Raw genomic sequence first — 26,063 nt, 5'->3', positions numbered from 1 at the left:
GTGGGGGGCTACTGATGTGTATCAAAATAAACTAGCACAAAGAGATCCAAACAATCTATAAAGAATAAAAGAAATGCAAGGCCATAAAGCCCACAAGAAGCCCGGGTTAGGAGAAGAGCCCATAAGGCCCCCAAGAGGCCCTGGGAGACTTGGCAAGTGACCCCCAGAGAATAGATTAACAAAAAGAGGACCAGAGAGGCACTTAGGGACACATGGCGCCCTTAGAGAGAAAGACTCTAAACTCTAATAGACTTGGAGTTCAGTTGGGAGAAGATTCCTCAACCACCTCCCTGAAAATCCTTAGGGGACTCAGCCTTATCCCCAGAAGATCACAATAGACTCCAACAAATCCCTCGAGTTTGGGGGTATCCTCCAGCTATCTTTCAAATTTGAAGAGGACCAGCCAGCTATTGGAGGACTCTGTATCAAATCTGAGGGAGAATCTGCATTATCCAACACCTTTGAGGCCTTAATCCCCTCCAAATCCTTTATCTTCTCCAACAACCTTATAAATGCCTATAAATAGAGCTCTCCCGCAACGGTAGAAAGACATGCATGGCCAGAAGGACATTAAGCTTCATGCATTCATCCACACAATTTCGCACTCCCACATTCACATATTCACAAGTTTAGAATGACACATTTAGAGGGGCACCCTTCATACCCTCACACGTTCATATGTTCTTCACTTTGAGTCTGCCTACTATACTTTTTATCCTTTTTGTTACCATGTTAGCTTAAAGGAGCATTGTAATTTCGTACTTAAAGCTTGATAACCTATCAATCTCTCTATTATACACAAAATCAAGCAGTAACACTCTCTTCTCACTCATTTAACCATTTTCACCTTCTAGCTTTTATTTCACCACTTCCCACTTTAATTATTGGATATATGTGATTTTTGCACGCACCAATATTAGTATTTTTATTGCTGTAAATATAATCATCACTATTGATATAATATATAGTGCAAGGTTTGAATTTTTAATTTGATTCAAGTAAAATATGCATGGATAAATTAATGCATTAGAAAAAATTATCAGAAATTTTGCACGTGAGATTGTAAGAAAATTACAAATTTTAATATACAAGAACAAATTATGAATTTTAATAAAATAAAAATATTAGTAAAATTATTGGCGTAGATATTACGTGCGCGGTGTCTAACTTCCCATAAATATATACATGCACGCACACACCACATTCACGTAAATAAGGGTTAAATTGCATTATGAACCCTGGAATTAAACCAAATAGGCCTTTCCCACTTTCCAAAAAAAAAAAAGATAATGCAAATTATACCATAGAAACATTGAATATACGAATTGTTTGTACTTTTCAACAATTTGTTAGCCGTACGGGTGATAAAAAAAATTTAAAATCGTCCAAAATCGTGAGAATCAAATTGAATTGAACCATTTTTCATAATTTATTTTTTAAATTATAATTTTAAATTTAGAATAAAATCGCACCACTAAATATATAATTAATTTTTTAAATTATATATTTAATAATTTGATAAAATAATTAATTTTTTAGAAAAGTTTCATATTCGAATTATATAATTTCAAAATTCATATATTATCAAAAATTCACATTACAAAGCCTATTTTTTTAAAATTTATATTTCGACTTTATATAAAATAATATATTTAACTATTTAAGCCCATTTGATTATTGTCTCAATTTTTCATTCATTTTTTCCCCTATTTTTTTTCTTTGTTTTTCCTCCCCCTTTTCCTCTTCTCTCTTTTCTCTCTTACCGCTTTCTTTGTTATGTCTTTTTGTCTTTTATCTTTGTTCTCTTTAAAACTGTCCATTGACCTTTGATTGGATTAAGTGTTTCCTTGTCGGATTAATATACATGATTTTATATTTTAATCTACTTAAAGCTGTAAAAAATGTTGGTGGCTAATGGTGCATAATATTGGTTTTTCTTGCTTGCTACATAAAAACATTTATTTTATTTTTTAATATTTGTAAGTCCCAACGTCTTATTTTTGTTATAAGCATTAAAACCGTGAAACTATCCGCAACCGCACAAAACCACACATTTGATTTTAGTTTTAAAAGCGACAATCTAAAATATTTTATAAAATCATCAATAGCAATTCGATTTGAAAATAAATTTTTAAAAAAAAATCAAAATCACACCTTGACATCCCTAGTTAGCCGGAGTGAGGACAAATTTGTTCACAAAATTACCCTCACGCAAAATCTCACTCTCACCAGCTACTAACATGAGCTCCACATGATTTTGGGGGCAAAGGTGTAAATGTACCCCAATCCCCAGTGAACGCAGTGGAGAAAAAAGAGCCAATTTCACATTGTTTACTTTGCCTAAAAGATTTAATCTTCAAATCCAATCCACTGCCATTTTATTAGATTGTAGCAATGGTAAATAATTAATATCAATCAAAATTAAATAAAAATTGATATAAAAATATAATTTATTTATGATAAAAACTATTTCTGTCATGACTATAAACTATAAAAAAAAAAATTATTAGTCACATTTGCAAAAACCCCGCCAACAACCATTGCGAAGACGTGGTCAGATAACTTTTTGCTACGACTATTAATTTTTAACCCATTTTCTTGGTGGGGAGGGTGATTTTTGTAGGCAAATTTACCCTCACCCCGGCAACAAATTGGCCTAAAATGTACAAACTTTTAGCATAAGATAAAATTTTATATTTTGTTGTTATGTTTGGAATTCACCAAATTTAATTATAAGATAAACTAACTAATGTAATTGGTATTCTAATATTTATTTTAATCAATATATCCAATAATATTAAGTATCAAGTCGAAGTATTTCCAATTTAAGGGTTTGTTTGATTCAAATGAGAGGAAAGAAGTGAAATGAGGAGGGAGAGAGGCGGAATAATATATAGTTGAGTAAATTACATTTTGTCATCATAACTATGTCCATTTTTATACATTGACATCTAAATTGTTTTGTCATTTTTTCGGTATAGTGCTGAAACTGAAAGAACTGCAACCGTTTTATCTTGGGAGAAATTACATCGTACCTAGTGCACTACTGATACGGAACGTATATTTTCTTCAAGACAAGCAACAAATTTGCGATTCGGTTAAATTTACGATTTTAATTGGACTGAGAATTGTTACGATACAATTCTCATTGTAAGTTTTTTATTTAATTTTCTTGTCGTTAATAGCGTTTCCGACTGTTATATATTATTTGTTCTAATGTGGCTTTTATTGCTTTTTATTTCTAAATTCAATTGTTATATTTCAAAATATTATTTCATTGCACGAAACTGAATTTTTTCCATCAGAGGGTGTTCGGCTAAGCTTATAAGCTCCTCAAAACATCTTAAAACATATTTGAGAGCGTATTAACCTCAAAAATTTCATTTGAAAATTTTATCTTAAATAACTTATAAGATTTCAAAATAAAATGTTTTGGATCTTATAAGTTCTTTAAAAAAAAAAAATAACTTCGATCATATAATTTTTTTTAAAAATATCTTATAAGCTCTATAAATTAATAGGAAAAAATGCAAGCAGCCCTCTTGTGATATCGCAAATGAGCAAATTACCTCTTTATGAAAAAATTAGCGATTTACCTCCCTATATTTTTTAAAATACAAAATAATTTACCCCCTATGATTTTTAAAATGAACCAATTTACCTTCCTATATAAAGAGGTAAATTGCTTCAAAAGTATAAGGGGATAAATTGCTATATTTTTCTCAAAGGGGGATAATATGTTCATTTTTTAATATCAAAAGAGGGTAAATTCCTATTCACCTTAAATAAATATGTTCTAAAACAAAAATATCATCTCTCTCTCAAACATACACGTACGCACACTCTCTCTCAAAGAATTTGAGACATCTCGCGACTCGATCTGTGTCCCATTGTGTGAGGTATTATCTATTCCAACTTTATATAAACCTTACGTTAAAAAGATAAAATATTAAAGCTTGTAACCTATTCAAACTCTATCTATTGTGCGCATACATCAATATTTAAAATATTCTTCATGAACATTTAATTACATTTATTAGAAAAATTACTGATTTGACAGTGACTTTATTCCAAATCCAATAGAAAGTACCATTTTTAATACAGAATTGTCAGCTCTTTGAATTTTGAGGCTATGTTCGTACTTCTTTTTTCCACATTAACATTAAAATCATTCTTTTTAAAAAAAAAAAAATCCTCGTATTAAAGGGAATTATAGTACCTATACACTTGCAGAATTGTTAATTAATCAATTAATAAAAAATAATTACTTGTTTTTTCTATCCAATTTATTTTTTATCCAGTTATCGAGAGCCGTCATTTTTTGCATTCCCGGGATTCTTCGAGTTTTTTGTTTAATTTTTTCCCCCTCACTTATCATATATTATTTTTTCTCATTTAATTCAAATGATTAAATTTCCTAGAAATTATTTGATTATGTTGAATTATCCTTTTAAAGATAAATTTAATTGTTTTTTTCTCAATTTTCTCACAATAAAATATTTGTGTTTTCATTATTAGTTCCCCTTTATGGTGAAAGCAATGAAGTCCAACCACTCTTAAAGAGCATTAGGCCTCTACTCTTTTTTGCCTAACTATGTAAATTGATAATAGTGAAGGGGTTTTCTTTATGGTTTCCGTTAATACAGAAAATTCTTGTTTAAGTCGGGTCTGATCGGATTTAGATCAATTATATAATAAATATATTTGTGTGATTAATTGGATCCGATCAGGACTAATATATACAATAATTTTTCCTATTTTTTTATAGGAGTGATAATTATATGATAATATATATATATATATATATATACTAGTATTCGTGGCACATATTGTATATCTACAGATTTCACAATACTAATTAAAATAAATATTTTAGAAATATTTATTGTTTAATAAAATATATAGAAAATAATAAGTAAATATTAAATTTATAATAAATTAGTGTAAAAATGATGCATGAAAATAAAAAGAAATAAGTAAATATTAAAAGATAATGGGGAAGTGGAAGTTATAAGATTAATAAAAAAAGTAAATTAAGTATTTACAAAAGAAAGCAGACCAAAAAGTGAGAAAGACATCAAAGAGATGATTTCCCTTAATATATATATATATATATATATATATATATCAGTAATTTGTCGGTTTCAATAAGACATTAATAACAAAAGGCACGAAAATAAATTACAGCAATTCACACAAAATGAGACAAATACTCACACATTTTATGGGACTTAAACATATAAAATCGAATTTTCTTTTTTTATAGATCTTAGTTTTAACCATTAGGATAGGACGTGGCTGGGAAGAAATTTCCCTATTATTAGTTCACATTCTATGATTCAAATACTTGAAAAAATAAAATTGAGAAAGAAGATTCCTTTCTAGCTGATGAAGGAATTTATTAAATTACTTAAATACCCCTACCTTGTAAAGGCATTTACATCTTCACAGTTGACTATTTTGACCAATTTTGACCAGGGAATAGATGAAGGCCCTTGGATTAGGATGACGTGGCAGCATCTCGAGAAGACACGTGTCACTCTCCAAGACGGTACCGTACGGCTATAAATAGCCTCATTTATGATTATTCAAATTACGTTTTATCTCATCGTTTTACCGCCATTTTGAGATCTCGTTCGACCTCACTTTAATCTTTTCGACCCCACTTTTCTAACTTAAGCATTGGAGGGCCATCGCCGATGGCTACTCGGCTAGTCTCACGTTTGCTTTATTCTCAGGATCCACTAACAGGTAGTTTGAAAGAAGGATCCAACAACCCAACTTTGCGATCAGATCTTGCGACCCAATCCAGATTTCGCACGACCTACATCACTAGCATTTTTGTTAGTGTCATTTTTATTTTGCACAATATTCAGTTTTTCTTTTTGTAATCCATGGTTTATTATCTACTAATTTTTTATAGATAATTATATAATTACATCAAAATTTTAAAAAAAAGTTAGCAGTATATTAATTAACAATACCCCAATATAACAAAAATATTAAAATAAAATATAATAAAATCATATAAAGTGATACAAATACACACATCTACTAGACCTCAAAATTATTAACGAACATCAATTTTAACCACTAGATTAAAACATCTATGATCATTATTATTTTTAGATTGTTTGCCAAGATAAGATAAAATATTTTTTTTCATTTTTTCCTTTTTTTTTTGTTGAAAATATACTTTGCTCCTTCGTTCAAGCCAATGTACACTTTGAACCATTTATTCTATTTTTATTTTTTTTTATTTTTTATTCTATATTATATATATATATATGTAATGCAAGACAAGTATTATAAGATACTCTTTTTTATTATTTAATTTTTATACAAATTTGGTCTTTTTTTGTATACATCGTATTGCTTAAAGTGTACGTAACCTGCACCAAAGTTGATGCATTAAAAAAGATTATAGTAAATTTATTTCACATTTATAATATGTAACACGTGATATAATATAAAATTGGAATAATAGAATTTGAAATGGCGAATCCTTTACTTTATGGATAGGCAGTGGAAACTCTATTTATGTCTTAGAAACACATCAGAAAACTAACATTCATTGTCTGAAATTCTTGTATGTTTAAGTTAGTTCGGATATAAGATCAAAATTTAATAGCAAAATGGTGAATCTTTCCTTTAGATTGTCCGAATTTTTTATGGAACATATATTCGTATTTAAACGAATCCCACGTATTGAAATTTTTTCCTTTAATAGTATTCTAAAATCAACGGCTGTGATGCTGAGTTAGGTCCTACCTCGTAGACAAATACGAGGATCTTAGTCATGATTTAAAATTTTAAATAGGGGGGGGGGGGGGTATTTTGAAGTTTTTAAAGCAACGTTCTTGTTTTACCCCGTCAAAATGTAAACTTCTTTAATAAAAAGGTGAAATTTCTGTTAACCCTTAATTCGTTAAAAATAATGAACTATTATTAATCATGGTCAAATAAAATCGACAAAAAAACTAGCTTTTTCACCATGAAAAAATTATTTCTCGCAGCTAAGAGCTATGGCAAATGTTTTAGTAATCCTTGCAAAAATCAGGGTCATAATTAACTATTTGTTAGGACTATTTATTATGAACTATGGTAATTATTTAGATATTAAATTATCTAAATAATATATTTTCTATGTTTAGTTATTATTAATTCACAAATGTAAATAATAATATATTGAATTCGATAACAATAATTTAGAGCCTTATATCCATCTGCCCTCGGTTGAGCCTTCCATAACTGACCTAGCCGCCTTGTCCCATCGATTTAATTAAATTTTTTGTATTTTCTTTGCAGATATTATTGCAACGTTAGAAAAAAACAAAAAAAATCAACTTTCTCTTCTACAAAACGACATATAATGGTCTACTTTTAGTTAATAATTTTTTTTTTCAAAACTAGGACAAGAGTTCCCGCTTTCTTTGAATTGAGTCGGGTTGGCAACTCGCTACGATATCTGCTGATTCCCGACTCATCCAAAGATAGATTACGAGACATGTAGATCACAAGTTTTTGACACGTTATATAACTCTTATAAATATCAAGCGATTCAAAATATAAATGTGCATTATTGATTCTGATATTAATTCTGCGACTTTATTATAAGCTCTAAGACAACTCTAACTTCGTCATAAGAGGATTTTAATTGAAGGGCATCTCACCAAGTCCAACGCCTAGTGTTGCGGGTTAGGGTGGCCGGTGGTGGTGTTTTTCAGATTTTAAGTTTTACGGATCTGATACTCAATTTTTTTATATAATAAATTTTGGTACCTGACTCTGGAAACGAATAATCGGACTTTGTTTTCTATTTTTATGTGATTTAAATGTGAAGTGAAGTAGGGACGATAAAAAAAATATTTAAAATATATTTTTCTTTTGGTAATTTTATACTTACAAACTGTAGTTTGTATATATGTGTGATGACTTTAATTTTTTTAAATATTGTACAAATTTTTAATATCATATCATAATATTAACTTATTAATGTTAAAAAATAGTATAGCATCAGAATTTAATAAAATCCAAATTCATAATATCAATAAATTGATAAGTAGATGGACTAATTCATATAACATCCTTCTTTCTTACTTTACTATTTTACTAGCTACAAACAAAATGATTCTTTTTTCTTCATTTGTACTTTAGATATTTTTATATTCTTATTATGCATGTATTAAATAAATATCAAGTATTATTCATAAAAAAAAAAAATATCATATACTTAATTAATCTAATCGAGTATATTTTACTTCCCAACAATCAATTCAATTTATTTGAATTTGAGTTAATCGAAATCAAAAAATTATAAAAAGTTATCCCGCTCAATCTATCGACCCTATTCGGATCAATTAGGACCCGAACAATCTGACCCAGATGCTCACCTTAGTTGCAGGCCAACCCATCGTCTAGATCACGGATCAGAAGAAGATCCCACTTTATTGTTTATCCGACATGGATATTGAATCCCATTCAACTCACATCGCCAAATCACCTGCAATCTGATGAGATCAAGAATATTAATAGAAGTCGTACTAAGAAGAGGGAAAGTGTAACATTTCATAATTGACGGGGATAAAATGCTACATAATGGGGAAAAATGCAAGTAACCCCCTTGTGATATCGCAAATGAGCAAATTATCGCCTTATAAAAAAATAAATAGCGATTTACTTCCTTATATTTTTTAAAATACAACAATTTACCTTCCTATGTTTTTAAAAATGACTTCATTTTAAAAAGTATAGGGGATAAATTACTATTTTTTCATAGGGGAATAATGTGTTATTTTTAATATCACAGGAAATAAATTGGTATTCGCCCCATAATTTAGTGATAAAAATCTAATATACTCTTCTTTACATAGATATATATATATATATATGTATATGTTCTTCTAGATGGTCAAATGGTTTTAGTCTTCTCACTTCTGGAAGGCCCACTGCCAACATGGAAAGCTGAGTTATTACACATCTTTCCAAAATACAACTCTTCCGCGACCGTAAATCGGATAGAGTTCTATAGCACACGTCTTCTGCCCAACTAAATTTCAGTGTAAAGCAACTGCTACATCCTGTAATAAATATCAACAACTGTGTATTCTCTGTACCCTTTGGAAATATACTTTTATGCTTGTTCCAAAAATAAACAAGTCAATCATAGCCCACCAAAAATGCATATAAAAATCTCAGTGCTGCGCCTTTTTTTACTTTTCTTAGTGTACACACTCATGTGTCAAAAGCAAGCTGTATACATATATACCAATAGATTAATACCTTTTTTCTTGAGGGCAAGTGTCGTCTAGGTGGTCATTCGTCCGATCTCTGGGTTTTTGTGCAGCCCTTTTATGGTGTCTTATTGTGTGCAAGTTCTTTCACACATATTCATGCAGGTGATCAGTCTTTGTATGCATGTGGGTCGAAGGGATTTCATGTAAAGAATTGATTTTTGCATGTCGATTGGGTTGATCAAGTTCTGTTCTTTGCTTTGGATTCAAGTTTGGAACTTGTTTTTGTATGTGGGTCGGATTAAACAAGTGGTTTCCTGTTCTTTTCAATAACGGCTCTGCGATCTTGTATTAGACTATCCTGCCATTGCTTGTAATTTATATGTGATATATATAATATATGTATATTTTTGGTGGAAAGTCTGGGTTGGATATTTTAGATCATTACTATTAATATTTGAAGTTGGGTATTCCCAGAAAGAATAATGTATGCTGAAAGTTTAAGCTTACTGTGGCCAATTATTTATGGAATCTGTAAAAGAATTGGATCTTTGTTTGCTGCAGATTTGATTTAATAGCTCTTATACAGTGCTGATTTTTGTGCAGCTTTAGCGTAGAAGTAGAAGATATTAGTCCTTTTGGGTTTGGATTGGGAGGTGAATCTTGGCACTGAAGCAGAAGCAAGTGAGTTTTTAGTTCAAAAAGATGGCGGCGCTTGTTGGGGACGACCGGGCTGCGGCAACGTCCCTCAGCCGGGGATCCGCCAGTAGGCGGATCAGCTTTGCATCTGTCAGCACAAGAAGTTGGGCTTCAGCTAGTGTGAGGGAGGTTTTCACTGCACCAGGACAGGATGCCTTTGAGAAAAGTGGGAGAGAATATGATGATCAAGAGGAGCTGATTTGGGCTGCCATTGAGAGGCTCCCAACGTATGATCGTACGAGAAAAGGGATTCTGAAGCAAGTGTTGGAGGATGGAAAAGTTGTTCGTGAAGAGGTTGATTTTGCTCATCTTGGCAATCAAGAGAGGAAGCACCTCATGGATAATATACTCAAAGTTGTTGATGAAGATAATGAGAGGTTCTTGCAGAGGCTAAGAGATAGAACTGATAGGTGAGGAACAATTTCTGAAGTTTTGTTGCTCTTTTTGTTTTTCTGTCTCTCTCTTTCTTTCCAACATTGATGTTTAATCTATATTGCATCCCAAATTAAACTTTGAAATTCTGGGGTTTTGTCTACCAGGGTTGGAATCGATATCCCAAAAGTAGAAGTTCGTTATGAGCATCTGTCGGTCGATGGAGATGCCTATGTTGGATCCAGGGCTCTTCCTACTCTGTTGAACGCTACTTTGAATGTGATAGAGGTTATTTGATCTGATTCTTGCTCTTATTTAATATCTACTGATGAACGTCATGTGGAATTAGAATAGCATACACTGATGGGTCGTATTTATGTTCTACCAAAGTATCTCTGCCAATAAATGCACATTCAAGTTACATTCAGGAATTTTTCTTGTCTGCAGGGTATTTTTGAGAAAGTGAAGATTATCCCTTCGAAGAAAAAATCTATCAAGATACTTCATGATGTTAGTGGGATCATAAAACCTTCAAGGTTGGTTTATGAAAATCTATTGATTTGTACATAAGCAAGCATTCAATTCGAGACTTATTTAGGTACATAGCTTTCAAACTGAAAGGAAATAATACACATAGAAGTATAGTTTTATCTCGACTCTTGCATGTTGATATGTTAAAGTTTGACGAATAAACAAACATTTATAGAAGGAATTAGTATATGAAAAGACAAAATTCAATTGACTTATATGCTGAAAATATTTACCATGACTCTTTTTTTTGTGCTTTGTGTAGGATGACACTACTTCTTGGACCTCCAGGCGCTGGGAAAACTATATTGTTGAAGGCACTAGCTGGCAAGCTGGACGAAGATCTTAGGGTGCATAATCTTTTCATCTTGTTATTGTATCCTGTTTTCGCTTCTCGTGTCCTATTTGCAAAAAGTCACTGTTTTTATAATTGTTTGCAATGGTAGGTAAATGGAAGAATCACGTATTGTGGTCATGAGATGTCAGAGTTCATTCCTCAGAGGACTTGCTCTTATATCAGTCAACATGACCTTCACCATGGAGAAATGACCGTCAGGGAGACATTAAACTTTTCAGGACGTTGCTTAGGAGTTGGAACCAGATACGACCTCCTTGTAGAATTGTCCAGGCGAGAGAAAGAGGCAGGAATTAAACCTGACCCTGAAATTGATGCATTCATGAAAGCCACAGCAGTGGCAGGCCAAGAATCTAGTCTAGTAACGGACTACGTTCTCAAGGTTTGTTTTCTTTTTACCCATGATGTGCACCTACGTCATATAAATATAGGATTGAGCCGATGTCTTATTAGTGCAGATCCTTGGATTAGATATATGTGCTGATATATTGGTGGGAGATGAGATGAGACGGGGGATCTCTGGTGGACAGAAGAAGCGGCTCACAACTGGTGTGTGAACAGATCTTTGTGATTTCCACTTTCTTAGAGCTTTAATCTTGCTTAATTTGACTGTGTTCCAGTGCATCTTCTAGTTCTTTTTCCTAACCATTTTGGGGTGATGTAGGTGAAATGTTGGTCGGACCAGCAAAAGTTTTCTACATGGACGAGATCTCAACTGGTCTTGATAGTTCGACTACATTTCAGATTATTAAGTATATGAAGCAGATGGTTCATATCATGGATGTGACAATGATAATATCCCTTCTCCAACCAGCACCAGAAACTTTTGAGCTTTTTGATGATGTTATCTTGCTTTCTGAAGGACAAGTTGTCTATCAAGGTCCTCGTGAGAACATCCTTGAGTTTTTTGAGAGTGTTGGATTCAAGTGCCCGGAGAGGAAGGGAGTAGCAGACTTTTTACAAGAAGTTACTTCAATAAAAGACCAACAGCAGTACTGGTTTAAGAAGGATGAGCCTTACCGATATATTTCAGTAGCTGAGTTTGTTGATTGCTTCACCTCTTTCCACATTGGACAGAAGCTTTTTGATGAACTCGCTGTCCCCTATGATAAAACTAAAGCCCATCCTGCTGCTTTGGTTACTGAAAAATATGGGATATCCAATATGGAACTGTTCAAGGCATCCTTATCAAGGGAGTGGCTCTTGATGAAACGCAACTCTTTCTTGTACATATTTAAGATATTCCAGATAACTGTAATGTCAATAATTACCTTCACGGTATTTTTTAGAACAGAGATGAAATCAGGCCAATTAGCTGATGGAGGAAAATTTTACGGTGCACTGTTTTTCAGCCTGATCAATGTGATGTTTAATGGCACAGCAGAGCTTGCGCTGACGGTTCTTAGACTTCCAGTGTTCTTCAAACAAAGGGATGCTCTGTTTTACCCTGCTTGGGCTTTCTCTCTACCAATTTGGCTTCTTAGGATCCCTCTTTCTCTCATGGAATCATTGATCTGGATCATTCTTACCTATTACACTATTGGATTTGCTCCTGAAGCTAGTAGGTATGTCTTTTTGATTCTTCTAAACATTAATATTCTTTCCACACAAGGAAGCAGAATGGCAACTAATATTGTTGTCTATACTGACTTATCATTCGTCTATTTTAAGCTCGGACTTACACTGGAATTGTTGACTATAATTTCCTTCCTTTTTAGGTTCTTCCGTCAACTGCTGGCATTTTTTGCACTGCATCAGATGGCTTTATCACTATTCCGGTTTATTGCCGCACTTGGGAGAACACAGGTTGTCGCAAACACTCTGGGTACCTTCACTTTGCTAATGGTCTTTGTTCTTGGTGGTTTTATTATTGCAAAAGGTTAGTTTTGCTTCACTCCATTTTGATAAAATAATTTCTTTTGTTTGTGAAAGTGGACTGATCTCGTATAAATTTGTACATTTAATCTCATGTCTTTGCATATATTTCACTATAATTTGACATTCTAATCAACTTGATGCTCTTCAGATGACATTAAACCATGGATGATCTGGGGGTACTATGTGTCTCCTATGATGTATGGTCAGAATGCTATCGCCATTAACGAGTTTCTCGATAAACGATGGAGCAGTGTAAGTTCTTATACTACTCTACAGAATGTTAATGGCGTTGAATTCTGCTTTTTTAATGAGTTTTTGGCCTTAATATCTTGCATTCTTATTCTTCTCAGCCGAACACCGATCCAAGGTTTCCTGAACCGACAGTGGGCAAGGTTCTTCTTAGCATGAGGGGCATGTTTTTGGAGGATTATATGTACTGGGTTTGTGTTGCTGCTCTCTTTGCCTTTTCTATCCTCTTCAACATCTGCTTCATTGTAGCACTGACGTACCTAAAGCGTAAGATATGGCTTTTCTTATCCTTCTGCTTGAGAGTTCTGAACATCTTGTTCTCTTTTTCACCATTTAATGCAAAATTGTGTAGCTTTTGGAGATTCAAAGTCTATTATCCCGGATGAGAAAAATAAGAAAAAGAATCTCGCCTCCGACGGAATTCAAACCAGTAACAGGAGTGCAGCCTCTGCAGCTCCCACAGCCGAAGGTCTGAGACTATATCTAATTACTTTCCTACAGTTAAATTGGATGTCAGAGTATGTGGTTTTCATTTGCTTTCTGATCTTAAGATTTCAAGAAAGACCCAAAGGCCTTAGACAATAAGTCGACTTAATATATATACAGAAATCCCGTCTTCTTTCTTTAAAGTCGTCCTAATTGATGGGAAACATGGAAAATGCAGGCAAAGAAATGTCTGTAAGGAGTGAATCTGAAGGAAACAACTCGGCAGATAATTCAATGACAAGAAGAGGAATGGTGCTTCCGTTCACCCCATTGTCACTAGCATTTCATCATGTGAACTACTATGTCGATATGCCTGCTGTAAGTCCCTTCTGATGCGATTTAAATGCAAGAAGCATTATTAACTGCATGCTTTCTCCTAATGAATTGCCTTCCACTTCATTCTTAACTAAGGATAAAATGCATAAAGGGGCAGGAACGACCGCATACTTTACCTTCTATTTATACAAATTTTAGATTCCTTACATTATGATACTTGCACTGTAAGCCCCCAAAAGCAAATGTTAAGAATCCTTTTCAATCACGTTACTTTCTTTACATAAGTTCACTTTTGAAACTAAAACTAACAATGAAAAGGGAGGGTTATTAGTGCATAGAAAAAAGATGATATAATGTCAACCATAAACTGGTTGGATGGAGTATGCATCGTAGTCGTCTGTTTATTACTTTTCTGCTACAAAGAGCATGAGAGAGAACCAGCAAACAGCTATCTTTGCAACTGTGCAGCTAAGTAGATCATGATTGTTTGTTCACCAGGAAATGAAAAGGACAGGGATTGAAGAAACTCGTCTTCAATTGCTGAGAGATGTCAGTGGAGCTTTCAGGCCCGGGGTTCTGACGGCATTAGTTGGTGTAAGTGGTGCTGGTAAGACCACGTTGATGGATGTCTTGGCAGGAAGGAAAACAGGCGGATACATTGAAGGAAGTATCAGCATTTCTGGTTATCCAAAGAATCAATCAACTTTTGCTCGTGTCAGCGGCTATTGCGAACAAAATGACATCCATTCTCCACATGTCACTGTTTACGAGTCTATTGTATACTCTGCCTGGTTGCGTCTTTCTCCTGACGTAAACAAGGAAACACGGAAGGTACAATATCTTGAAACTGATCGATGATTACATTGTTCGGCTCTGTAGTCGAGTAAGTATAAAGAAGTGATGGATGATACAAAGTTACTAACGCTCTACGTTCTTTTGCTTCCGTTAGATGTTTGTGGAGGAAGTGATGGAGTTGATCGAGTTGAATCCCTTGAGAGATGCTTTAGTTGGTCTTCCGGGAGTGGATGGTTTGTCGACTGAACAGAGAAAGAGACTCACCATAGCCGTAGAACTGGTTGCTAATCCATCAATAATCTTCATGGATGAACCGACATCAGGTCTTGATGCTAGAGCTGCTGCTATTGTGATGCGAACTGTTCGCAACACTGTAGACACTGGAAGAACTGTTGTGTGCACAATTCACCAACCAAGTATAGATATTTTTGAAGCTTTTGACGAGGTAGTTAACAAAATAAATTCTTTTTCCCCTTGGGATCTTTTGGTCCAACTGGAGTTCGCTACTCTGATCCTCAATTTGTGACGTAATTGTCCTGCAGCTACTGCTGATGAAGAGAGGAGGGCAAGTTATTTATGGAGGACCTCTAGGCCATCATTCTCGTCTGTTAATAGAATACTTTCAAGTAAGTAGTTCTGGTTCAACATGAGAAAGTATTTATACCTTTTTGCTCTGAAACTGAACCTGAAATATACTATAGTCCGTGCCGGGGGTTCCTGAGATCAAAGAAGGTTATAATCCTGCCACGTGGATGCTGGAGGTCAGCACTCCTGCCATGGAGGCACAACTTAATGTCGATTTTGCAGAAATTTACGCCAACTCTGATCGTTACCGGTAAATAGATATAAGAATGCAGTGCTTTACGTAATGCTTTCGTTGCATGCCCTTCTGACCACATCATTTAACTCATTTACCCCTCTCTCTTGGATAAATGTCATCACAGGAGGAACGAAGAGCTAATTAAACAACTCAGCACTCCAGCCCCAGGGTCGCAGGACTTGTATTTCCCGACAGAATATGCTCAGTCCTTCCTTTCTCAGTGTAGAGCTTGCTTCTGGAAGCAACACTTGTCTTATTGGAGGCACCCTCAGTACAATGCGATCAGGTTCTTTATGACGACAATCATTGGTGTTATATTCGGAGTCATATTTTGGGACAAAGGGCAGCAAATGTAAGTCTTGTAAACTCTTGTATTAAATATTGGCTGTAGATTTCTCTCTTCACATGTCCATTTATCGGTCTTTTATTATCCACACGTTCAATTATTACTGGTGTATAGGTCTAAACAACAAGACCTGATGAACCTGGTCGGAGCTATGTACTCTGCCGTCATGTTTCTTGGAGGAACAAACACATCTGCTGTACAGTCTGTTGTAGCAGTGGAAAGGACCGTCTTTTACCGTGAAAAAGCAGCAGGGATGTATTCACCATTGCCCTATGCATTTGCCCAGGTGAGAACAATCGAAACTTACGTTTCTCATGGCTGCAAAATCAATATGATGGTACATGAACTGATATCTATAATTTTTCTCATATCCTGCAGGTGGCCATTGAGACCATTTATGTTGCAATCCAGACTTTCATATACAGCCTTATCCTTTACTCTATGATTGGATTCCACTGGGGAGCCGATACATTCTTTTGGTTCTATTTCTTTGTATTTATGTGTTTCGTCTACTTCACTGCTTACGGGATGATGCTTGTCGCACTCACTCCAAACTACCAGATTGCTGCAATTGTCATGTCGTTTTTCCTCAGCTTCTGGAATTTGTTCTCTGGTTTCCTCATTGCAAGAACGGTAAGTGGCTCATCAGAATTTAATATTAAAACTGGAAACAGGATTCTACCTTAACCTGATAGATGCAGTTAACTTAACTTCAAGAAAATGGAGATTAAATCGGCCATATTCCTAAACTGTTCGACGTTTTTCAGGAAATTCCTATATGGTGGAGGTGGTATTACTGGGCGTCTCCAGTGGCGTGGACTATATACGGTCTCGTGACGTCTCAGGTGGGTGACCGCAACGAACCCGTTGAAGTGCCTGGATTCCCTGATATTTCAGTGAAGCAGTATCTGGACCGTTTCCTGGGATTCAAATATGACTTCCTAGGAGCTGTTGCTGCCGCGCATGTCGGCTGGGCAATCCTGTTCTGTCTTGTCTTTGCTTACGGCATCAAGTACCTCAACTTCCAAAGGAGGTGAAGGGAGCCTTGGGGGAGAGTTACTGAACTCAACAGAGTTTCTTGTGTAAAGAACCAAGAACTCTTACAGATATTGTTGCCTGTACACAGTTTTTCTTGGTAGAGTTTCTTTTCATTATTCTGTTACAGTGTTTATTTGCAATAAATGTTTGATGGTCTGAGAGAAATCTTGCTTTTGTTCCAACACCAAACTATAATTTTACCCAATATATGTTTTTTTGTTTGAAAAGTTACGAATGCTCTCCTGAAATTAATGATCCTAGTATTTGTAGACCACCGTTAATTATATGAGGTATTTGTAATTATGACAAATTTCAGAGGAGTCCTCGTAATTTATTCTTTAAATTTATTTCAAACATCTTATAAACTTATGTTTTGGAAGCTTATAACATGTTTGATTTTATTTTAAAAAGAAGTTATTGAAGTGTCGGTATAATTATGAAACTTATAAAATATTAGCAACAATGATTCAGAACTAATATGATCAATGTTGAAAAAGCTGGTCAAAATTTTTAAAATAAGTCTAGAACTCTTAATCTTATTTTCTTTTAAAAAAAAGAGTTTATGAACCCCTAATATTTTATTTTTTTGATCTTATTATAAATAATTTTTTTGAAAATTGTCGACACTATTTAACATCCTATAAATTCTCAACGTCTAATAACATATTTTAAAAAACTTATAAACTCATGTAAACACCCTTTTAATCAATAATGAATCCAAAATTCATGTATTAGTACTATATCCAAAACGCTGACAAAGCCACACACCACACACACACACACAAATATAGTATTTGAATTTATGTTTTAAGTGTTTTGTTTTGTATTTTGGAGATAGAGAAAGAAAAATAAAGATAAGTAAGTGTGTGTTGAAGATAGATGGTATGTTTGAATTTATATTTTGAGGTAATTTGAAATATTTTAAAATAAGTGGTGTAGGTTTGATGTTTGGATTTGGGAGACAAAAATAATTGTTCATTGTCAAATTATATCTTTTTTATATATATTTTTATATTAAATATATAGATATTATATTATATGTTTAATATTGTATTTTTTAGAGACAAAAATAACTATTTATTTATCAAATCATGTCTCTTTTATATTATATAGATAAATATATATATTATATATAAAAAATTGAAAAATAAAAAAACACAAATAAGTTGTAAAAATATAAAAATAAATATTTGATATATTTTATCTTGTTTGAAAAAATACGAAAATATGAATCCAAACACAGTGAAAAGATTTTGGGACATTGCTAAGAGCAGCTATCCTAGAGAGAGAGAGAGAGAGAGAGAGAGAGTGGATGTATTCTCTGCAGTGGTGAGGACTGCAAGTTCGAATTATTCTTCTTCTGTGTTTCATTGCATTGTTTCTTCAAATTGTTTCCAGTGTGTGTGTGTGTGTGTGTGTGTGAGAGAGAGAGAGAGAGAGAGAGAGAGAGAGAGAGAGGTCGGAAGAGTCTTATTCATCATGAGGGCATAAATATATAGGTGCAATGAAAATCAGCTTAAAATCATGGCAAGTATAAACAGATTCACAAACTAAAGACAAAAACATGAATATTTCAGAGAAGAAAGACAGTTGATAGAATTGCCGTAAGCTGACAAAACATGGAATATATGTCTGACAGACAACTCTTCAATACCAATCCTTGGAACTAATCTCCCTTGTCTCCTTCTCCTAAACTTCCATATATATATATATATATATATACTGTCTCCAAAAACCAGCCACCCTCAAACCTTACTCAGCAACAAGCCTATTCTTTCATTCTTACATTTCATTCCTATTCTTTCACACGAAACTAACTCTTTTGGAGCCAGACATCAAGATTGCGTAAATGGCAGGTGCAGTAACAAGAGACGAGTTGACGAGGTCAATGAGTCGAAGGGCGAGCTTTTCGTCTCCCAGCATGAAGGGTTGGGCTTCGGCCAGCATCCGGGAGGCATTTGTTGCTACGGGAGACGACGTTTTCCAAAAAAGTGGGAGACGGGATGATGAGGAAGAGCTCAAGTGGGCTGCAATTGAGAGGCTACCGACTTATGATCGAATGAGGAAGGGAATCTTGAAGCAAGTTTTGGACAACGGAAGAGTCGTCCATGAAGAAGTCGACTTTGCTAATCTTGGCATACAGGACAAGAAGCAGATCATGGACAGTATGCTGAGAGCTTTTGAGGATGATAACGAGATGCTACTTCTGAAGCTTCGTGAGAGGATTAGTAGGTAAGAAACCACTTTTTTATGCATCTCCTATTAATCTTGACTAGTTCTTGATACAGTTGAAGTGAGCTCATTCTTGTTTGAAACACACAGGGTGGGGATCAGTGTACCACAATGTGAAGTCAGGTTTGAGCATTTGTTTGTTGAAGGGGAAGCATTTGCTGGAAACAGGGCACTTCCAACTCTCTTCAATTCCACAGTAAATGCCCTTGAGGTAGATCAGTTTGTCAGCCTTTTTTTTTTTTTTTTTTCAATTAACAAATTTGTCACAGGATGTTTTGAAGTAATCTTCATGCTAACAATAAGTATTCTCCTTAAATTCATACTGGTTATGAACAGGGAGTTCTTGGTTCTCTGAGGTTGTTTCCATCTCGAAAGAAGACTGTCAAGATTCTCACCGACGTATCTGGAATACTGAAACCATCAAGGTTGGAAACACGATCCATTCCAAGCTTGGTTGGGAATGTTTTTGAGAAAGATAAACTGTTTTGCGAGACTACAAATAGTTAGAATATTGCATCTTTTTATTCACTTTAACCATGTTTAATTCCCAGGATGACACTCCTTCTGGGACCTCCCAGCTCGGGGAAAACTACGTTACTTAAGGCGCTTGCTGGAAAGCTGGAGCAAGATCTTAGGGTGTGCATACATGTTTGCAGATATTAGTTAATACATTAGCTAATTGAGATGTGTAATCTTAACATTCTTATCATTTTCATATGTACAAGGTTAGTGGGAAGATCACATACTGTGGCCATGAACTGAGGGAATTTGTCCCTCAGAGAACATGTGCTTACATAAGCCAGCACGATCTTCATCACGGTGAGATGACTGTTAGAGAAACGTTGGATTTTTCCAGCCGTTGTTTTGGAGTCGGTGCACGATATGAACTACTGGCAGAATTATCGAGGCGAGAAAGAGATGCTGGTATCAAACCAGACCCTGAGATCGATGCTTTCATGAAAGCCATTGCTGTAGCTGGACAAAAGACTAGTTTAGTCACAGACTATGTGCTTAAGGTTTGTTTTCTAGTCCCCTTTGGAAGATTCAATATATTCACCAAATTAACAAAATTTCTCATATTTTTGTGCAAACAGATTCTTGGACTGGATATATGTGCTGATACAATGGTTGGCGATGAAATGAGAAGGGGGATTTCTGGAGGGCAGAAGAAGCGTGTCACAACTGGTATGTGAAAGGATACGATCAATGTTCGTTCCACTATTCGATCATTGTTTATTCGAGAAATGCTTAAATTTTTTCTATATGTAGGAGAAATGCTGGTAGGGCCTGCAAAAGTATTCTTCATGGACGAAATTTCAACCGGGCTCGATAGCTCCACCACATTTCAAATCGTTAAATATATGAAGCAAATGGTTCACATAATGGATATAACCATGATCGTCTCCCTTCTCCAACCAGCCCCCGAAACTTTTGATCTTTTTGATGACATAATATTGCTTTCAGAAGGTCAAATTGTATATCAAGGTCCACGTGACAACATCCTGGACTTTTTTGAGAGCATAGGATTCAAATGTCCTGAGAGGAAGGGAGTTGCTGATTTTTTGCAAGAGGTTACTTCCAAGAAGGACCAAGAGCAGTATTGGTCAAGAAAAAATGAACCTTATCGATACATCTCAGTATCTGATTTTGTCCATCATTTCGAGTCTTTTTACATTGGCCACAAGATTTTCAGTGAGCTTGGAGTTCCTTATGACAAGAGTAAAGTTCACCCAGCAGCCTTAGTGAAAGACAAGTATGGTATCTCCAACAAAGATTTGTTTAAGGCATGCTTGGCAAGAGAGTGGTTATTAATGAAGCGCAACTCGTTTGTGTACATCTTTAAGACTGTACAAATCACAATTATGGCACTTTTTACCTTCACAGTGTTCTTTAGAACAACTATGAAGTCCGGTCACACGGACGATGGAGGAAAATTTTACGGAGCCCTTTTCTTCAGCCTCCTCAACGTAATGTTTAACGGGATGGCTGAGCTTGCGATGACCATTTTCAGGCTGCCTGTATTTTTCAAACAGAGAGATGCTCTATTTTACCCTGCCTGGGCTTTTGCACTACCAATTTGGCTCCTCAGAATTCCTATCTCATTGATGGAGTCAGGAATATGGATAATCCTAACATATTATACTGTCGGATTTGCTCCTGCGGCTAGTAGGTAAGTGAAGGTAGTTTTCTCAATGCCAAATTATATAATTCTTAAGATTTGCAAGCGAATGAAAGTTTCATAAATATCATTCCACAACTTTTAAAAAAAAAAAAAATTTAAACTCCAGGTTCTTCCGCCAATTCTTGGCGTTTGTGGGCATCCATCAGATGGCCTTAGGTCTCTTCCGTTTCATCGCTGCCCTCGGAAGAACGCAGGTCGTTGCAAATACACTTGGAACCTTTACATTGTTATTGGTCTTTGTACTAGGTGGATTCATCATTGCCAAAGGTTAGAAGTTTTTGTTCTTTTACAGATCTTTCATTAATAGATTTGTCATGTCATTGAAATTTAATTATATGCAACCCTTTTGTTGTTGCAGATGACCTTCAACCCTGGATGAAATGGGCATACTATCTTTCTCCTATGTCATATGGACAGAATGCAATAGTTCTCGTAGAATTTCTTGATCCAAGATGGTCAACGGTGAGCTAAACTAATAGTTTTTCACACAGTCATTCTTTTCCATGCATCAAATCTACGTTATTCATGATCCATGTTGGAGATTCTTAAGACGTACAATCTGCTTTACAGCCCAATAATGATACAAGATTTTCTGGGAGTACGGCCGGGAAGGAGCTTCTAGCTGCTAGGGGTATGTTTACAGAAGAACATTGGTATTGGACCTGTGTCATCGCGCTGTTTGCATTCTCTCTTTTCTTCAATCTCTGCTTCGTTGCAGCGTTGACATACTTGAAACGTAAGATACACGATTTTAAACTTGAGAAACTTACCAAATTAAATATGACTTACTTGGAACCTGAAGAAGGTTTGGATTAAATTTTGTCTCTTTCTCAAAAACATTAAAATGCAGCACTGGGAGATTCCAAATCTGCTAGTTCCAACTTAGAGAATGAGAGCAAGAAACACAGGCTCCCACAACAAACAAATGCAAACGATGCGGTTAGTGCAAATAGCAAGCGAGGAATGGTGCTTCCGTTCAAGCCCTTGTCGCTATCGTTTGATCATGTCAATTACTACGTTGATATGCCACCTGTAAGTCAACTTATTCAACTCCTCCTTCTATGATATTGCATCTCTCTCTCTCTATCTATCTATCTACAAATTGATGTACGTTATTCCTGTTAAAAACAATGTATAGTACATAAATACGAGATTAGTATTTGAATGAGAATTTTATCCTAGCAAGAGCGAAAGGCGGCCTCGTGGGTGATCATAGTTGTATCTTTGTTAGGAAATGAAAGGCCAAGGTGTTGAGGAAACGCGACTCCAATTGTTGAGAGATGTTAGTGGCGCTTTTAGACCTGGAGTTTTGACAGCATTGATGGGGGTAAGTGGTGCTGGTAAAACCACTTTGATGGATGTTCTAGCCGGAAGAAAAACTGGTGGATACATTGAAGGCGAAATCAAAATATCTGGTTATGTGAAGAATCAAGAGACATTTGCTCGTGTGAGCGGCTATTGTGAACAAAACGACATCCATTCTCCGCATGTTACAGTATACGAGTCTCTGTTGTATTCAGCTTGGCTTCGTCTTCCAGCTGACGTAAACAAAGAAACAAGACAGGCAAGTTATTTTATTATCTGATCACTTTATATCTACGTTTCTTTCTTTTCTTAATTTTCAATAAACCACCATAATATTCATCTGCTTGTGTGACAAAATTTGCTCTCATGACGGTCCACGGTTGAACTATGGCTAGTCGATTGTTGTATGATTTCATATACTTGAGTTGTGGATTTCACTGCCAACTATAACATTTAGCAGAATCTTATAGTATATTCAACTTAGCATGGACAATGAGACACTTTATTTCAGATGTTTGTCGAGGAAGTGATGGAGTTAGTCGAGCTAAATTCTCTAAGGGGCTCTCTCGTGGGGCTTCCTGGAGTAGATGGTTTGTCAACTGAACAACGAAAGAGGCTCACCATTGCTGTTGAACTAGTTGCAAATCCATCTATTATTTTCATGGACGAACCAACATCAGGTCTCGATGCTAGAGCTGCTGCCATTGTCATGCGGGCTGTGAGGAATACAGTGGACACAGGGAGAACCGTTGTCTGCACAATTCACCAGCCAAGCATCGATATCTTTGAATCCTTTGATGAGGTACGTATTTCTAATTTTGAGCTATTTAGCTTGCACTTGTTCACACCAACATCGTCATTGAAGGAAACCATGTTATTTCTATATTTTCTTACAGCTATTTCTAATGAAGAGAGGAGGACAAGTTATTTACGCAGGACCTCTTGGTCGTAATTCTCAACTTTTAGTAGAATACTTTGAAGTACGTATTACTCCATTCTATGAATTTTCCCAAACAGAATGCAGTAGCCATGAAACGAATAAAAGATCGATCCCTAATCATTGAAATATGTATATGTTGCAGTCCATTCGAGGAGTACCTAAAATCAAAGACGGATACAATCCAGCAACATGGATGTTGGAAGTTAGTTCTTCGACAGTTGAAACTCAACTTGGCTTGGATTTTGCTGAAATATACTCCAATTCTGATCTCCAAAGGTACTAAAGTTGAAGCATAATTTCGATTCTACCTCTTTCATTACACAATTTGCTGGAGACAACATAATGTTTTTTCTCATTTGATGTTCTAACAATAGGAGAAATCAAGAAGTTAATAAGGAGCTAAGCACTCCTACACCAGAGTCCCAAGACCTATACTTTCCGACAAAATACTCGCAACCGTTTCTCGTTCAATTTAAGGCATGTTTCTGGAAACAACACTGGTCGTATTGGCGAAATCCTCAGTACAATGTCATCCGTTTTTTCATGACCACTATAATTGGAATCATATTTGGAGTCATCTTCTGGGATAAAGGAGATAAAATGTAAGTTTGTTTATTCGTCTTGAGTGTACGTGTACATATACTTTTGAATTTTGGCTAAATGTTTTGTCTTGTTTCCAATAGGCACAAGCAACAAGACTTGTCCAATCTTATGGGAGCTATGTATGCTGCTGTTTTATTCCTTGGAGGAACAAACACTTCTGCTGTTCAGTCAGTAGTGGCAATCGAAAGAACAGTCTTTTACCGTGAAAGAGCAGCTGGGATGTTTTCAGCCTTGCCATATGCATTTGCACAGGTAATATAGTTGGTTATAATCATCGATTTTCTGTTTCCATCTTCTAACTGAAAGCTCCATTTCTTCTTGTGAACGTAACAGGTGGGCGTTGAAACAATTTATGTTGCCATCCAAACTTTTGTTTACAGTCTTCTCCTTTATTCGATGATTGGTTTTGAGTGGGGCGCAACGAAGTTCTTATGGTTCTATTATTACGTATTCATGTGCTTTGTTTACTTCACTCTATATGGAATGATGCTTGTCGCGCTCACGCCAAGTTACCAAATAGCCGCGATAGTCATGTCTTTCTTCCTCAGTTTTTGGAACCTCTTCTCCGGCTTTCTCATCCCAAGAATGGTAAGAATACTACTCTCAACTCTTTTTTGCATCTATTTCTTTCTCTCAATAGAAAAACAATTTGCGTCTTCTTTCTCACAAGGGGTATTTATTAGACGACCATTAATTTTAGAAGAGTATCTATAGTTTTTCAAACAACAAGAGGGTATCCGTAGTTGACAAACCTCATGAGAGCTCGTCATGATTTACCCTATTATAAATGTTGCAGCAAATCCCGATTTGGTGGAGGTGGTACTATTGGGGTTCTCCAGTTGCATGGACGATTTACGGGCTCATAACATCACAAGTGGGAGACAAAATGGATAATGTTCATGTACCTGAGCATGGTGACATCCCAGTGAAGTACTATCTTAAGCAGTATCTAGGTTACGAATCTGAGTTTCTGGGATATGTTGCTTTGGCGCACGTCGGGTGGGCACTCCTTTTCTTCTTCGTCTTTGTATATGGTATCAAGTTGCTAAACTTCCAAAGAAGATAAGCTAACAACAATGCAAGAAACCTTTGCAAGCAAATCAAGTTTCATATGAATAACATGACAAGTGAAATTTACACTTGTAATTCTTGTGTAATCATCTAATTGCTATTTGCTTACAAAGCAATGATTCTATGATTCATTATATTATTCGATTGCCTCAAAAGGAAATAAATGTATGGTTAGATATATTTTACGCATTTTAATATTTTTAAGCAAGAAAAATTATAATTTACGTCCCACGACTTGCTCTTTCTGCAACTTGGTCTCATTGTTTTAGCACTCACTAGATTTAGTCCCGTAAATCATAAAAACTTGCAATTTTAGTGCCAGCCACAAATTTGTACGTGCTTTGTTAAGGAATTGATCATTGATTTAATGCAGGAAGCACGTGATTTGCACGCGCTCTGTTGAATGTTTAACGAAATTTGTAGTATTTTTGGTACTATAGAAAAACTTGTGGAATATTTGATCCCATGGGATAAAAAATTATAGCATTTTTAATCCCAAATGCTATATTTTTTTAGCTTATAGGACCAAATGTGCTGAGCTCTTAAATTGTGGGACCAAAAGTGTAACACTCTCTATCGTCTGGGATCAAAAGTACAATGTCTCCCACCTTCACTCATCCCATTTCTCCCTCTTCACTCATAGCATTTTCTCTAT

The 26,063-nt window shown here is 35.2% G+C and overlaps 2 protein-coding genes across 4 annotated transcripts; both read left to right on the top strand.

The window, feature by feature from the left end:
* Positions 9,231 to 17,306, top strand: LOC105161046 (pleiotropic drug resistance protein 2). 3 transcript variants are annotated; one of them, XM_011078611.2, is made up of 21 exons: positions 9,231 to 9,398; positions 9,840 to 10,342; positions 10,472 to 10,592; positions 10,752 to 10,840; positions 11,098 to 11,182; positions 11,279 to 11,569; positions 11,646 to 11,736; positions 11,852 to 12,752; positions 12,906 to 13,066; positions 13,214 to 13,317; positions 13,416 to 13,581; positions 13,667 to 13,783; positions 13,979 to 14,118; positions 14,575 to 14,907; positions 15,026 to 15,316; positions 15,414 to 15,497; positions 15,573 to 15,706; positions 15,816 to 16,043; positions 16,152 to 16,323; positions 16,416 to 16,670; positions 16,805 to 17,306. In XM_011078611.2, the coding sequence occupies exons 2-21, from the start codon at positions 9,939 to 9,941 to the stop codon at positions 17,072 to 17,074; spliced, it is 4,437 nt and encodes a 1,478-aa protein (XP_011076913.1). In that variant the 5' UTR covers positions 9,231 to 9,398; positions 9,840 to 9,938; the 3' UTR covers positions 17,075 to 17,306. The 3 variants fall into 3 exon arrangements, with proteins under 3 accessions (XP_011076913.1, XP_020549080.1, XP_020549082.1); XM_020693421.1 differs by lacking the exon at positions 9,231 to 9,398 and adding an exon at positions 9,405 to 9,520 and having other exon boundaries at positions 16,805 to 17,074; XM_020693423.1 differs by lacking the exon at positions 9,231 to 9,398 and adding an exon at positions 9,419 to 9,439 and having other exon boundaries at positions 16,805 to 17,074.
* LOC105161045 (pleiotropic drug resistance protein 2-like) lies at positions 18,752 to 25,547 on the top strand. The gene is made up of 19 exons (XM_011078609.2): positions 18,752 to 19,307; positions 19,398 to 19,518; positions 19,644 to 19,732; positions 19,859 to 19,943; positions 20,033 to 20,323; positions 20,402 to 20,492; positions 20,577 to 21,477; positions 21,596 to 21,756; positions 21,848 to 21,951; positions 22,060 to 22,225; positions 22,340 to 22,521; positions 22,721 to 23,053; positions 23,306 to 23,596; positions 23,691 to 23,774; positions 23,877 to 24,010; positions 24,109 to 24,336; positions 24,418 to 24,589; positions 24,671 to 24,925; positions 25,134 to 25,547. Exons 1-19 carry the CDS (start codon positions 18,925 to 18,927, stop codon positions 25,401 to 25,403), a joined length of 4,341 nt encoding a protein of 1,446 aa, XP_011076911.1. The 5' UTR covers positions 18,752 to 18,924; the 3' UTR covers positions 25,404 to 25,547.

Source organism: Sesamum indicum, linkage group LG4 (genome assembly GCF_000512975.1).
Source record: "Sesamum indicum cultivar Zhongzhi No. 13 linkage group LG4, S_indicum_v1.0, whole genome shotgun sequence".
In the NCBI taxonomy this organism is placed as follows: domain Eukaryota; kingdom Viridiplantae; phylum Streptophyta; class Magnoliopsida; order Lamiales; family Pedaliaceae; genus Sesamum; species Sesamum indicum.
This window is presented reverse-complemented; position numbering and strand designations above follow the sequence as displayed.